Source organism: Leopardus geoffroyi, chromosome A2 (genome assembly GCF_018350155.1).
Source record: "Leopardus geoffroyi isolate Oge1 chromosome A2, O.geoffroyi_Oge1_pat1.0, whole genome shotgun sequence".
Lineage (NCBI taxonomy): Eukaryota > Metazoa > Chordata > Mammalia > Carnivora > Felidae > Leopardus > Leopardus geoffroyi.
Genome location: NC_059331.1, coordinates 79,484,237 through 79,499,713, shown reverse-complemented (window position 1 = coordinate 79,499,713; position 15,477 = coordinate 79,484,237). Strand labels below are relative to the sequence as shown.

At 49.1% G+C, this 15,477-nt stretch overlaps 1 protein-coding gene across 10 annotated transcripts in view; it reads right to left on the bottom strand.

Moving 5' to 3' along the window:
* Positions 1–2,230: 2,230 nt before the first annotated feature.
* The window catches only part of ATXN7L1 (ataxin 7 like 1), a 248,296-nt gene continuing 235,049 nt past the window's right edge, over positions 2,231–15,477 (bottom strand). For 7 of the 10 annotated variants that reach the window (XM_045494477.1, XM_045494479.1, XM_045494485.1 and 4 more), the window contains 5 exons: positions 14,972–15,093; positions 13,227–13,532; positions 9,744–10,683; positions 6,491–6,565; positions 2,231–4,909 (listed from right to left, as the gene is read on the bottom strand). In XM_045494477.1, coding sequence (XP_045350433.1) covers positions 4,868–4,909; positions 6,491–6,565; positions 9,744–10,683; positions 13,227–13,532; positions 14,972–15,093 — 1,485 coding nt within the window. In that variant the 3' untranslated portion in view covers positions 2,231–4,867. The remainder of the gene's footprint in view (positions 4,910–6,490; positions 6,566–9,743; positions 10,684–13,226; positions 13,533–14,971; positions 15,094–15,477) is intronic. The other 3 variants (XM_045494478.1, XM_045494483.1, XM_045494482.1) reach the window with 3 other exon arrangements.

The following is a 15,477-nucleotide window of genomic DNA, read 5'->3' as shown; positions in this document are numbered from 1 at the left end:
CCACTTCTTGTTGGGTTCTCTCTTCTCTTTGTGAATGCTTTATCTCAGGGTTCTTTGCTAGTTTTCTGCTTCCACTTAACCTCTAAATGTGTACTCTCCCTGCTCTACATTTTCTGAAGTAAATCCCACTCACACCTGTGGCTCTAAATATCCTCCACATACTGAAGGTTCTCGAACTGGTGCCTCCAACGTGGAGCTGCTGAGAGTTTCAGTCATGTGTATCCCATGCCTCCTTGACACAGCAGCCTCAGTGTTCCGGTGACACCATTTATGAGCCAACACACATGCACAAAACAGGACTTCTGAGCTTCACCAAACACTCCTCCTGCCTGCCCCCTAGAAAACTCCTCTGGTTTCCACATCTGAAGAAATGGCAGCCCTCTCTACCCAACACGATTGCTCTACCACCAACCTGGGAGTCATTGTTCCCTACTCTCAGATCCAGTTCCTAAGCAAATCTTGTCAATTTAATATGCAAGCTATATCTCGATTCCATTCACTTCTCTTTATCTCTACTGTCACCATCCTGGGACCACACGACATATCTACCTGGTCTCTTGAAATAGCTTCTGAGTGATTCTCCATACAGCAGCCAGTACTCTTTGCAGATTCTGCTGTGCCTCTACTTAAAGCCCTTCAAAGGATTCCCATTGAACTGAGCATGAAATCCAGACTGTGTGTGACCTTGCCCTGCCTTCTGTCCATCTTTCTCCCTCTGCTCCATCCACAGTGGATCTTCCTTAGGCTCCTTAAGATTCCTCAAGAACTTACGGTTCCTTAAGAACTTGCAAGTTTTTCCTAACCTTGGACCATCTCTGCCTGGGATTCTGTCCCCCACACTCTGTGCCTTCAGCTCACTTCCTCAGGGAGGACTCCCTGATAGCACCACCCCCCCCCCCCATTTTAAATCGGCTTCTCCTGTTCTTTTCTCTCACAGAACTCAATCTTTTCCACCACGGCATTTGCCACAATCTGTAATTACACATTTGATCATGTGTTTATTTATTTACTGTCTTCCCCACTGGGTTGCTTCCAGAAAGCAGCTGGGACTGTGTCTGTTTCTCTTCGCTGAACACAGAGCGCCTAGCTCAGGGGCAGCCACGACAAGATGCTCCATAAACATGTGTTGAATGAATTCCCTCTCTTCCAGCAAATGTGTATTTTAGCAGGAACGCTCATCAGGTGGGAGCACTTTCATCCAAAAGAAAAAAGAAATGACAAACATCTAAATTTTAGGAAAACCCGAAGACTTTGTTTTACAAACATATAAATTATTTTATTTACAAAGCCATGTTACAAAAAAAAAAAAAAAAAAGCAAAAAAAAAAAAAAATTACAATCGCTCACTGGAGAATGTCTCCAGGCCTGGTGCTGAAACCATGGCAGTATCAATAGATACGTGTTTGTTCTTTCCTTTTAAAACTGTAAGCCATAGAGTTTACTATTTACACCTACTTTAGACATTTATTCTGCTTACAATATCACAGGCATGGAATGAATTCTATCTGGTAGTGCTAATATGTAAAGGTATGGGACAAAGAAGGAAAATACTTAGTGTTACAAAATATGGATCGTAGAAAAGAAACCCACTCCACAAGTGTGGCATTTGTTTAGAATGTTTGGACATGCTTTCTCCAAAATTCTTCTGGAAAAGGTTCTAAAAATCGGTAGTAGGAAAGGACAAATGAGCAGGTGCAAATTCTTGTCTGTGCAACAACAGTTATTGAATATACCCCATGACTGACCAGCTACGTGAAACCCACAGAGTTTTGTTAAAGTGCCATGGGCCGACGGCATAACAAAATATAAGGTGTAAATAGAAAATTTCTTTTTTTCCTTTTTGAAAACAAGAGTTCACTGAGAATCAGCAATAATAGAATATGCTGTAGAAACTATTCTCTACAAAGGTTGATCAGCATTATTTACAATTGGTACATTGATACAAAAGAAGGCATACAAGTTATCCAAGTCGCTTTTTTTTATGGCTGACAGGTCTATGCATTGTGTTATGCTTAACAACCAGAGCTTTCGAGCCTCTATGGCTGGCGACAAGTCACGAGATCTTCAGGTAGATGGGGGGTGGGGTGGAGGTGGTGGTGATGTGTGTGTGTGTGTGTGTGTGTGTGTGTGCAGTCAAGGGGCTGGGAAGGGAGGGGTTGGGGGGGATGAGCAGAAGTACCCAAAGGAGATCACCCTAATAATGCTTAATAGGCTGGTCCAGTTGAACTCCATTAAAACAAACCCAAAGAAAACCTTTTATTTGCATTCCACTTTTCAAGCTGTGAGTTTTTAATACATCGTTATAAAGTAAACCTGTGGTTGATTGTGAAGGAAGAAACACCGTGGGTTTTCCCTTTTTTGCTCAGTTTTCCAGCAATGTCCTCACCTTGGTCAGAGCCAGTCTTTCACCAAGTAAGCAGCATCGGTGGGGGGCCTCTTTATTCCAGCTTGCAATTCCAGATGGAGACAGCTCACACATCGAAACCTATTGAATTGCTCCGTTAGTCCCTGTCGAGACATTATTTCTCAGAAGCAGCCACTTAATCTCTCAACCTTTGTTTTCCCTCTTCGAGTGTAAGAGTTTATAACTCAGAGGGTTATTTTGTTGCTGAGATTTTTTTTTTTGTTTTTTGTTACTCCTGCAAGTTTTTACAACTTAAAATAAATTATAAACAAAACAAAAAAAACAACAGACTTCTTAAAACCGAACAAGACAAAAGTTGTGCAAAAATAACAAAGATATGTACATACTTTTCAGTTGGAATAAATGTACAATAAAAACATAATTCAAAGAACATTTTAAAAATATAAACATTGCTTAAACTTTCCTACGTTTCATATTGTTTCTGAAACTATTCTGGTCAGTTAGCTCTGTAATATAGTAAAACATAAATTATTACAAAATTAACACTATAAAAATTTACTTTAAGAATATCTTCTAAACTTTTTTCCAAAGGGTCTAACCTGTTTATAATTTCTTAAACATTTATAAGTCTTAAAATCTGCCTTAACTTTTTTTTTTTTAAAAAAGAAAGAGTAACCATCTTCCCTTCAATTTGCAGTCTCTTTTTCCCAAGACGTAAATAAACCAGCATATAAGTGCACTTTTAACACTGTAGAAATAAAAATGAAATCGTCTGAACTAATGTCCTGGTACCTAATAGCAACTCCTGATTTTTAAAAAAATCTTCATTTTATATTAAAAATTTTAGGAATCCTATAAGAAACACTGTCAGTGCAATTCCATTGATACAAATCACTCCGTTTGCTTCCCGTCTTCCCAAAATCTAATGTGGTGAAACTGAACAGTAGTCTGATCTTTGGGTTGAGGGGATGGGGAAGAAAAGGGAAACTTGAGGGCCGGGATGAGGGTTTGGGTCCAGCTGTAAAACTGGCATTCATTTCTGATTTAGGGATGAAGCAAAACTTCCTAGGATCTCTTGCTATTATCTCGCCCGCAAAGTTTCATGATTAATAGCGCAGGATGCCTATGTCATATTGTGAATTCCTGATTATGATTCCCTCTTAGAGCTAATCGTATTGCTACTTCTTTCAAAACTCCAGTGTGAACAGTTTTGTAGCTGCAGGGCTCTGGCTTCTTTCTTCCCTCTCTTCCAAATGGCTCTTCCTCATTAGGCCGTGGCTGGGCTTACTATGCCTTTCTGGGGTGGGGGTGCTGTGAGTTGGGGCTTGTGATAACCTAGTATAAGCTGATCTATGGGAATGCTGATTGCACGGGACCCTGGGGCCCAGGGCACGGAGGGGCGCGGGCAGTGCTAGTATTTATTCTCACCAGGCGTTGGATACTTAACCCTCCACGGAAGCCTTCCCTCAGACCCTTTCTGCACCCCCACCCTTGCGTTTTCTCCTCTTGCCTGGCCCCGGAGGGCAGCGTAGGAACCTCCATCGCTGTGGGCACTGGGGTCTCGTGCCCTTTTCCCTGGGATTCCTCCTTCTCTGGCTCACCCAGCTTTGGGGCCCTTGTGCACGGCACCCGGGAAGGGATTTGGCAGCGTGGATTCCTAACAAGCTCCGATGATCAGTCACTCAGTTTCCTCGGTCTTTTGAGGGATATCTTCCCCTACCCATATGCTCTGCTTCCTGTCACCTTCCAGGCCCATTCCAGCCCCTGTTTCCTGACCCAGTATATCCTCTCTGAGCTGCACAGCTGGACAGTGGTATTGGGTAAACGACATAGTTCAGTGGCCACTTTTCTCCAACTTGCCCACAGCGTCGGGCTCCTACGGTGCTGGTGCAGCGTAGGAACCTGCTGGGGGCGCTCAGCCCGGCCCCGCAGCTCTCCGCTCTCGGCAAAGACACAGGCTGTTTCCCAGCAAAGCCCCTCCCCCAGCACGCTGTCCAGAGGGGAGCTCGCGAGAGCCAGCCCCTTCCCGAAGGCCAGTGGGGACCCCGTGAGCGGCAGGTGGGAGGGGATGGAAGGGACAGGTGGGAGAGGTCGAGGGAAGGAGCACGGCGTGTGCTCAAGTTCAAGAGTTTCAGACAACGCCAACCAGGAACCGACACTTGCAGCGTCTGCTCTCCTGGCTGGAGCAAAAGGATGGTGCGGTAGCAGCATCGGAAGCTATAGAGGGCCGACCCCGAACTTGGAAGAACGCGTACACGTGGCAAATGAAGGAACCGAAACAAAACACTGGTACTGTTTTCTGTGAATCTTAAATTCACGTTCTTTTGCCTTTTGCTTTCTCTTCGGAACTAAAAACCGGTCAATTAAAAAAGGAAGAAGAAAGGCCAGAGCCACCCGCCGGCACAGGAAACAGACTCTCCCCGGCTGCGCACACCCCTCCCTCCTCCTCCCGCCTCAGCCCCGGGTGGCCAGGCATTGGTTTGGAAGTGGCTTCACAGTCTTGTTACGGAAGAGTCCTGATCCTGCCCGTTCTGTTGGTGGTCTTCTAGGAAAGAAAAGAAAAGCTTGTGTAGAAACCACACACTGGGGATTACCCGCAAGAACTCAAGAACGGGGCCTCCGCTTTCTCCGTCTGGCGTGACCCTTAAGGCTACGGTCCTATCTCTTGCCTTGGGCAAAGAAACGAGGCAAATGAGCAAAGGAGGGGCATGTGAGGTGGCCACAAAGATCCTAGCTTGGGGGAAAACACAGGGGCAAACCCCATGGACATGCATGTGGTGGGGTGGGGGTGTGGTTCCCTTCCCAGAGAGAGAACTGCAATAATTAACCACTTTTTTTTTTTTTTTTTTTTTTGGCCTCTATTCATTTACCTTTTCCTACCTAACCTGTGCACCACACGGAGAATTATCTAAGGAAGAAGTGTAGTGTTGGATTAACATAGAGGCTTTGGGTTCAAGTTACTTAGCCTCTTCGCCCGGGTATCTCCAATCTGTAACATGAGGCTCATCACTGGTCCTTCACAGGGTTGCTAACAGGTCTATATGTATGTAAAGGGCTCAGCGCGGCACCTGCAGAAAAAGCCACCACAAACGGTGGCTATTTGATTATTATTACATTTGTTAAGGGTGACCGTGTGGCCTCTGGGTGGACCCAGCAACCCGTGCAGGAGGCTTGTCAAGATCAGAGGCAGGTTGCCAGGGCCCAGACCCCTGCCCCCACCTACCCCCCCCCAGAGGATAGGCTTCAGGTGCTCAGGCACAAAGTGACCCAAAATGATGGAGACGTGCTCCTTGATCTAGGGATACAAAAACGGTTTTCCTATAATCTTCACCCACACACCACCCTGACATCTGTGGGGAGACCTCAAAGGCCAAAATGCAGACAAACACATTGCAATTTGTTCTCTACAAAACCTGTAGCCCGTTGAAGACAACATAACACCACCATACGTTTATTTTTTCCAGTCACATGTAACCTACAAACCCCCATCCCCTACCCTCCCTGGCTTCCCCCAGGAGCACGCACAGTCCCTCGTAGCAAATCATTTGTACACTGACTACTCTCACACCTCGAATTTGTAAAAACTGCTGCATCTACCCTGGATGTTCCCACCAGGAAACCACATCTTGAACAATAGCTACAGCTCACCAGAGGCCTTGAGAGAGGACTGACTGATGGGTGTCCCTAGCGAGGCCCTGCAGTCAAAACCATTAATTTTCTCAACAACGTTAGGAGGTAGGCATCACCTTTGCTATTTAACAGATGGAAACACTGAGACCCAGAGAAGTTACTCTGCCTAATATCACACAGCTGCTAATAAAAATCGGGGCTCATACTTGTGTGCTATGTGTTAGGCATTTTCTAGAGGCTTTAGGTGAATAGATTAATCTTCACAAAAGCCACAGGAGGTGGGGGCCATTATGATCCCCTTATGGGTGAGGAAACTAAAGCACAGAGAAGTTAAGTAACTCGACCAAGGGCACACAGCTACTAACCAGAAGGCCTAGCTTTGGAAGCCAGGAAGCTTTGTTCTTAGCTGGAGCAGAGATTCGAGCTAGGGTCTGCCCCACTCACTGCCCATGCCTCTGCGTTGGTGACCCTGTGCACATCCCCCTCAGTACCTTACCTGTCGGCTGTGTCCTGGGCTGGATATGCTTGAAGGACTGGACTGTGACAAAGGTAGGCTGCTATTTTTCCCAACCTGAAAGACACCAGCGAGGCCCACTCAGATCCGCCAGCCCGTGAAAGACTCCCGGGACCCTGCGCCGCCCGGGGTACAAGAGCGCCATCCCTCCCTCCGAGCGGTGCATGGCTAGTGTTTCCATCTCAGATGGCAGAGGAGATGAAAATGCCTTGGGGGGCATCTTGCTGACACCCTTCCCGTCCCAGAGAGAAAGCAGAATGGAGGGGAACTCTTCATTCTGCTTCCCACATGTAGATCGTGAGTTTCAGGGGGTGAGGATAAAGGCATCTGGCAAGAGGCCCGGCCCCTCCTGGGGGGGCATTTAACCCTGCAGAGGCCCCAGCTTTTCCATCCCTGACCTCGCAGAGCAGTCCCAGACCCATCTGGTTTCCAGCTCAGATTCCCTTGGACTAGCTCAGGATAAAAGCCTGCATCTTTTTCTGGGTCAGTTTTCTTGGCCAGAAGACATAGCCAACACCTTGCTATTCTTCAGAAAACAAGGCAAACGGCGCTGGGGGCAGGTGGGTGTGGCTATGGGGCTCCTTCCCTTTCTCTCTGACTGTCCTGGGCACCTGGGGAGCTGGTTCCTCAGGTGATTACCCTTCTGGCAGGCAGCTCCTCCTGGAGCCTATAGAGACCTATAGAGAGCATCGTCCTCTATTTTAACTCACCTTTGCATAAAGATGTTTGCCTTACATTGGCAGTCTTGTTTTGGTTCAATTTAATATCTCTGTGGCAATTCTGGTCTTATGCTTCCCAGATACAATTTAAGAGAGCCCTATTTGGTTCCCAAAGCCCATACCTTGAATTTCTCAACCTATGTTATGCTTCTCCAGTCTCCTAACGGGATCAACACTAATTGCAAAGGCCTTTCCCCAACACTTGGAAATCACCAGTGGTGACCCTGGACAAAGCCTTTTCTTTCTTTCTTTAAAAAAAAAAATTTTTTTTTTAACATTTATTTATTTTGAGACAGAGAGAGAGGGAGACACAGAATTTGAAGCAGGCTCCAGGCTCTGAGCTGTCAGGACAGAGCCCGATGCGGGGCTTCAACTCACAAAACATGGGATCATGACCTGAGCTGAAGTCAGATGCTTAATCGACTGAGCCACCCAGGTGCCCCTGGACAAAGCATTTTCTTAATGGCCTGGTGACAAGCACCCAGGCAAGTATTGCTTGCATTAGGGAGCCAGTGCTGGCTAGACCAAGGCAGCTGTTCAAGTAATCTGCTTTTTTGATTTCCCTCCTGATAAATACTCTGCTGGAGGCTCGTCTGCTCCTTTCAGGACTAATGCATTGTGTTTACTAAACTTTTTCATTCATTCATTTTTGACTAATTCATTGTGTTTACTAAATATTTCATAGAGTCCTGCTGACCCAAGAACAAACAGGGCAACATTAATACAGAGGCATGGGGGTTAAGAGTCTAGACTCCAGAGTCAAATTGCCTAGGTTTAAATGTAAGCCCTACTATTTCCTTGCTGTGTGACTTTGGACACATTGTTTAACCTTCCTGTGCCTCGGTTTACTCATTTGTAAAATGGGGGTAATAACAGGTAACAATGAAAGGAATTAATATATCTGAAGTGCTTGGAACAGAGCCCATCCCAGAAGTAAGTGTTAGCGGCTAGAACTTTATGTAAAGTGGGTGACACTAGGTACACCTGGGTGGCTCAGTCGGTTAAGTGCCTGACTTTTGATTTTGGCTCGGGTCGTGATCTCACAGTTCATGAGTTTGAGTCCCACACTGGGTGTTGCGCTGACAGCACAGAGCCTCCTTGGGATTCTCTCTTCCTCTCTCACTGACCCTCCCCGGCTCTCTCTCTCTTTCAAAATAAATATATAAATAAATAAAAACTTTTAAAAATAAAATGGGTGACACTATAGCCTTGTTGCTCAGGGTGTGGCCTGTAAGCCAGAGAGTGGCACCCCAGACCTGTTGACAAAGAGTCTGCAGGTTCATAAGACCCCCAGGGGCTGCCTGTGCAAGTTCAAGTTTAGAAAGCCCTGGTTCTGCCCTTCATCCTGAGGCCTGGAGGTGGCCCGGACCAGCAGCTTAGTCTGTGGGTGCCAGCCCCTTTCCTCTGCACCCCTGGAATTGGGGGCGGGGGGGGGTCAGATGGTGGCGAATCTGCTGCAGCCACAGGGCTCTAGTGGGAGGACCTACATCTCCCCGTCTCCCCTTGGCCTCAGTGTGCAGCCTGTCCGGCCCCCGAGATCCAAACGTGCTGTTTCTCAGGTGTTTACCTGTGATTTGTGAACCTCCCCCAGATGTTCTCTTTGTGAGGTTGTAACAAGTCTCACATAAAGATGACATAAAAATTAAAACATCTGTTTAACTGCCTCTCATCCCTCCATAGTCCTCTTCCCTAGACAGGGCTGGCCTTAGGGTCCGGCCCACTTCATTCTGAATGTGGGCAGCTGTAGCCCCCTGTCCGCCCTGCTGCCCCGGTGGGGCTCAGGCTCGGGGTGGGCCCTCCCACCACCTCTGCCCTCTCCTAGCAGAGTCTGGAGGGGGTAGGCCTTTGCTAAGTAGCTCCCCCGCCTGGGGGAAAAGATCAGATTTGAGGATGGCTGGTCTTGGGCTCTTCTCAGACCACGCCACACTTTCCCAGACTTTCTCACAACACACCCTCCTATTTGCAGGTGGCATCGGACCCTTCTGTGCCTATAGGTGTGAGATGCAGTTTTATCATAGGAGGAGGTGGGACCGAGGTTGCCTGGAAGAGTGGGGACAGCCAGTCACCCCGGGAGGCAGTAGCACCGCCTACCATAGCCCAGGTGGCTCGGGTCATCACTGGACCTGCCTGGGCCTCGGGCTCTCACGGAGGGGATTCCCATAGACCAGATGTAATGAAATTGTGCTCAAAACTCAAGATCCAAAAGCGACAGAAGAGGAGGCGGAGCTCAGACTCTCCCTGTGCCTCAGCGTCCCCCTCTGTAGAGTGGTGCTGACAATTGCACCGACTGCGCTGGGTGGTGAGGTTTAAAGTAAGTGACATTCGCGCAGCGCTCGCTCGCGACAGCTTACTTAGCACGCAGCGGCAAAGTACTCGTCAACTATTCAGTTCTCGGAACGGAGGCTGCTCTGTTACCTGAGCTACCTGGCTGAGCAGGGGCGCTGCCCAGCTCCCTCTGCCCCCCCAGAGCCTGTGAAGGCAGCGCCGGGAGGCCCCTGGAAACACGGGTCCCTTACCTGCCGAGAGGAGGTGCTGTTAACGGGATCGGGCACCGGTGCGAGAAGGCCGGGTGGGTTCTTTTTGTGAACGCTATTCATACCAGGCATTTTAGTGATTTTACAGGCTTTGCTACTAGAACTCGAGTTCTTACGCTTTTTTCCTTCTGATTTGTCAAAAGAGAGGGGCAGCGAAGACACGGCATTGTGTGAGGCCAGAGAGAGGTCCCCTGCAAGGGAGGGCACAGAGAGGGGACAGGAGTCACTGCTGCCGCCCACCGAGCCCACGTGTCTCACTATGTCCGCGGGGCCACTGGGCAGCGAGGTCCGTCCTGAGGGCTCCAGTTTGGCACTGAGTGGGCTCACCCCATTGTTGGAGTTGTGCACAGACAGACTGTTATAGGGAGGGGCCGCCTGATAGGAGTTCAAAGCTGAACTGGCATTCAACACACAGTTCTTTTTGTGGGGCCCTGATAATGGAGACGAGAGGGATGTCTGCAAGGATAATGAGGAGGAGGAGGAGGAAGTCGAAGGCTGCGGCTTCCTCTTTTTGTTACTTGGAGACTCGTCGCTACGGGCGGACAGGTCTTTGACTTTTGAGGATTTGCTGGTTTTGGTTTTGGATGGCTTGTGGGATGGGGAAGGGATGGCGGCTGGTATCGGGGACACGGCGGATGGGGCCTTGAAGGTTGAGTCCATGATGCTGAGGGTTGCAGCCACATGGGGGAAAGCTGTGGTGTGTGACATGAGGGCGCTCGGGTCCGGCGACGCCACAAAAGCTGCGTTTGAGAGCATGGCTGATGTCATTATGTAAGAAGAGGTGAGTCTCGAGCTGATGGGGGCTGAAGGAAGATACACAGCACTGGGGTTGCTGAAAGGCTGTAAAACGGATGCTGGAACGGGGGTGGAGGTGTGGGCTGCTGGCGAGGGCATGGGGCTATCTGCCGCAGGAGGGATCTTCCTAAACATGAGAGAAGAGTGAGAGAGAAACCGTGAGAAACAGGCTTGGCACTGCTCCAGAGGCTCGAGTAAGCGTGAGCCTCAGGGCTACAGAGGAACCCCAGTAGAACCAGACTATGGAGGATGAAGCCTTGGAGGATGGCGGACTCTGAATTATGGCCCTTCCCTGTGGCTCCCCCCATTGCAACATCCAGCAACCTATATTGAATGCTTTCAGGTTTTCACATCCTTGTCTCCACGCTTGGCTACTGGATAATGGCTGATTTGGCTTCGTGAATAAAGGCGAATGTTATTTAGAATAGAAATTTCCCCAACAGTGTTCTCGCTCTCTTTTTTTTTTTTTTTTTTTCTGGCAGTGATGAAGGTGGTTTTTAATGAGCAGTAGTCATTTCACAGTTAGGTCCTGGCTTGAAGTAAGAGGTGTGAGGACAGGGCTTTGCCACCGGCACCCCGGGGTCACCCCTGCACACTGCTGCTCAGGGCTTCCCAGCCCCTCCTGTGCCCTGCCTCCCCCCTGCTCCCAGGCCAGCATTCTCGGGCCTTTGCTGCCTGCAGGCTCCGGTTTACTCCAGAGAGGCATGTCCACGTGAGCCTGGGGCTGCTGTTGCCGATTTATTTCTATTCACCTCACCCAACCTTGGCTCTCGCTCTGGGGAGCTACAGTGGGGGTGTGGCTGCCCTCCCACAGGCCTCTCCATCTCTGTGTCAGGGTGAGGTGAGAAGATAGGGACCTGCATGTATCCAGACAAGGGGATCGGGACTTTCCGCTTTGTTCTGAAGACAGATGCAGGATGTGGGCACAGGAGAACACAAGGTCGGGGGGAGGGGGGTCTTCCAGGAGGTTGGGGGTCCCTGGGAACAAACTCCCTGTCTCCTGTACTCTGTGGAACCAAGGCCAGCACCAGTGGCAGGTCACTCTTGGGGCCTGCCTATAAACTCTGTCTTTTGCCTCCCGTGTCCAAACCATGGCCTGGGTCAATATTGCTGCTACTCTGGGAACCAGGAGGAGGAGCATAGGGGCTTTGGGGGTCACCGTTTGTTCCTGATTTTATTCTGCAGGAAGGGATGCTGACCTCAGGAGCCAGGTGAGTATTTTCAAACGGGCTCTTTCCTAGTTCTCCTCTTGCTCCCCGCCCCCCACCCCCCGCTTTTGCCTGGAAATCATTTTCAGTGTAGCTGAGCCCCCCACCCCCACCCCAGCAGTTAGGAACTAGCTCTCTTTCTTTGAAAGTGGTACTTGAAGGTGGGCAGGCTTGGGGCCTGCACCCCCATAGCTTCGAGCAAGACGTGAGACGAGGCCTCTCGAAAGCCCTTCTGTCCTTGGAGGCCACTCTCTTGGCTGCAGCAGCAGGACGAGGCCCCACTGTGAAGGAAATGCCTCTCCTAGCGCTGCCCTGAAGATTCAGTGTCCTGCCTGCAAATTGGTGGAGCCTATGGTTTCCATCTTTAGGGTGGAATCCAGAGGAGTCCTTGAATACAGAAGCACAGTGTCCTTGAAAACATCAGATCAAACAGATCAAATATAAGAGAAAAATGTTGCCAAATCCACTGTGGCCACGATGACGTTCGAAAATCTACTCTTTCTTAGGCCTAAAGAACGTAAAAGATCCTGTCCACACTAAATCAGTGCTACGTTAGTTCTTGTTGCAATGAACTAATGAGTGAATGGATGGATGGATGGATGGATGGATGGGTGGGTGGGTGGGTGGCTGGATGGGTGGGCAGGTGAATTCTCAGCAGCAACATAACTAAGCATGCTGGGCAAGGACTCCCATGATATCAGACCGGAAAGGTCTAGACACGCCCTTAAAACTGTCTGGCACTGCACAACCCCTTCCTGATGCTTTAGGGGCGATTCCTTGGAACGTGTGGCATGAGCACACTCTCCCTGCTGTCTCTGTTCCTGGCTGTGGTGCCACAGGCAATCCACTCCATCTTTCCCTGACTCAAGTTTCTTACTAGCTAAAATGTGGATAGAAATACACGTGGGCAGAGGTTTGCAGTTACTTGTAATAAATGCTATTTTCTGAATACCAGATGGCTCATTTAGAGAGGACCCCAATCAGTGCCCTTCAGTGGGATCTACTCTGAACGTCCCAATTTGTAACTTTCCCATTCAATAGTATAAATGTGTGCTTCAACTTGTGTGGACAAGCAGGGCTGAAGTCCCCAGTCTTGCCCAGCTGGCACTCAGGACTGGGATGGATGCTACTTTTTAGCCTACTCTCTATCCCTTTCCTTCTTTCCCCCCACTAATCATAAGTGGATAGCAGAGGCAGAGGGGAGAGAGGGCAGGGGAGTGAGGGGCATGTGGAGGCTCACTGTCCCGGGGGGCCCCTCCCCCTCCCCCCCATCCCGTGCTAAATAGTTTATATGTTTTTCTAGGTGCCAAATGGCAGCGGATTTCAGCTTTGCGGACTGTGCCCTGGTTTAAACTTTGCACGCCGGCCTAGGGAAGTCCCGTACAAAAGCCCACAGATGCGCATAAATTACTGACAGTGCCCATCCTCCCCTGCCAGCTGGCATGGAGATCCAGATGCTGACCTGGCTGAAAGAGAATACTGTGTTGGCGTCTCCTGATGCAGAGTTAAATGCTTGTTAAAGAAAAAAGAGTCTTGGCCGTTCCTTTTCTTCCTAATGTCTTCCACGCCCCCATCGGCTGCCATCCCTCCAGGTTCGGGCCCGTCGGGGCCTGGGGTTTGGGCAGCGAGGTTGAGAGGGCAGCGGGGTGCTACGCTTTCCAGAGTTGACACCCAGGCAGCCCCAATGTTGCTCAGTGACAGCAGATTGGTTAGGCAAGTCCTGAAAAGGGGGGAGGGACCTGACGCCCTGTGGCTCGGGTTTCTGTGCCTGAGGAGGAAAGGAATATGGAGCTTGAGCTGACAGGACACCAGGTAGCGAAATACAGATCAACACATTCCTTCCACGTGTCCGGGATTTACACTTCCACAACACAGGAGAGCAAAGAGCGGAAAGAATCACCGGGGCGGGCTGCCATCTTGGGGGAACAAGTGCAGAAGGATAAACAACCAAATAACCGAGAACACGGTAACCCCGCATGCAGCGCCCGTGTGTTGGCGTTTAGAATGGACACAGGCAGAAACCAAGGGTGCCTTTTAGACACTCTGAGCAGTCGCTTCAGTGGGAAGAAACGATAAGCTTCTCTTGTGGCCCTTTCCTACTTTGTGGCAAGCGTCAACGTTGAGTCCACTAGGCCAGTTTACGGCACACACCGTGGGGCTTGTTTCTGCTACGAGCTTGGGTCCGGAAGCTCTTTGGGCGTCGTGGTGAAAGGGGCTGCCTGGGAGAGAGGAGGGAAGCTGGGGGAGGGGCAAGCTCTGAATTCTGTTCCCAGGCCCACCACCCACAGCACCCTCCCGTGTCTCAGGAAAGCCTTCCTGCCCTTCCTGGGCTTCCCTGGGCAGGCAGGGTGAGGGGTTTGGCGTTGGCCTTTCCCGGGCCTAGACCTGAGGGATCCATGACTCTAATGGGTTGTGAGGTCTTAAGAGCTCACCTGGGTAGGAGTGGGGGTGGGGGCTGCCAGTGGGCTCGAGGGGCCGGCACTGGTGCTCCTTATGTGCTGTGGTTGGAGAGGGTCTAGCTTGTCATTGTCTCATAGTGGCATTTGCCTAAGTCAGGAAGTTTTCTTCCCTTTTTATGACTCTCCTATTGGGAGGTGTTGGAGAACAAAGGGGGCTCAGAGAGATGGAATAGAAGCTGGGGTTTAGGGTGGAGAGAAACACAGGGAGAGGCGAGGAGAGAGATCTAGCTAGGTGGGAAGGGCCAAAGACAAGCTTAACCAACTTCAAACATCGCCTGGGCTCTCTGCCTTGTTGGCCGCTGTACATATTTTTTCCACAGGACATTAAACAATTAGAAATTGGTCCATAACCATAGTGAAGTTTTTAGCATCGACACTGTAGCATTGACATTACAAACAGAGGCATATTCTTAGTATCCTTAGATGTTCTCAGTCATAGCATAAAGGCCCTTTAACACTCTTGCATACACGAGATCTTATCTACTACTCTTTTCACCTAGTTTAGAAGATTACCAACAGAAAAATGATCTCCAAAGAAAGACAAAGCATACCATATATCCTACGCGTCTCTGAAAAATTGGGGGCAAGGCATTAAGAAGAGCTGACATTAAAGAATTAATCATGGATCCTGTTCTCAGAATCATTTTGCTCTACGAAAAGCCAACTACCAACACTGATCTCGAAAACTGGGGTTCAGACCATCGTGGGGCAGCTGTGAGCACATACAGCACGAAAACTGCGCACTTACTTCCACATCTGGGAATTCAAGTGTTTTTCTACCATGGAGTTTAGTGCGAATCGAAAACGATCCCATCTTCTATCAAACACATAGTACCCTCGTCCCATGAGGCGACTCCCGAATGAGCAAAACTGTGAGGAAAAAAAAAAACAAAACATTTAAATTTTGATTACAGGTTAATAAGCTAATATAGACCATGCAGAGAAAAATAACATTTGCACAAAAACACACAGGGGTACAATTTTACTCAAAATAAAGAAGCGAATAGTTCCGAAGCCAAAAATATTTCTGCGGTGCTTTCGTTTGTGTTTTAGATTTTCTGCAGAACTTGTTGTTATGACTCAACAATGGTGACATTCAGTTTTCTGTGGCACAGAGGGCTACCTTCTCTACACCTGGACCAAACCAGCATTTTAGGGTAAAAAATCCCCCCAAAAAACAAAAAAACCAAAAACAGCAACAAGCCAAACCAAACTGAGAACAACCAGCAGCCTGGGTGATTTTTCAGCACCGCC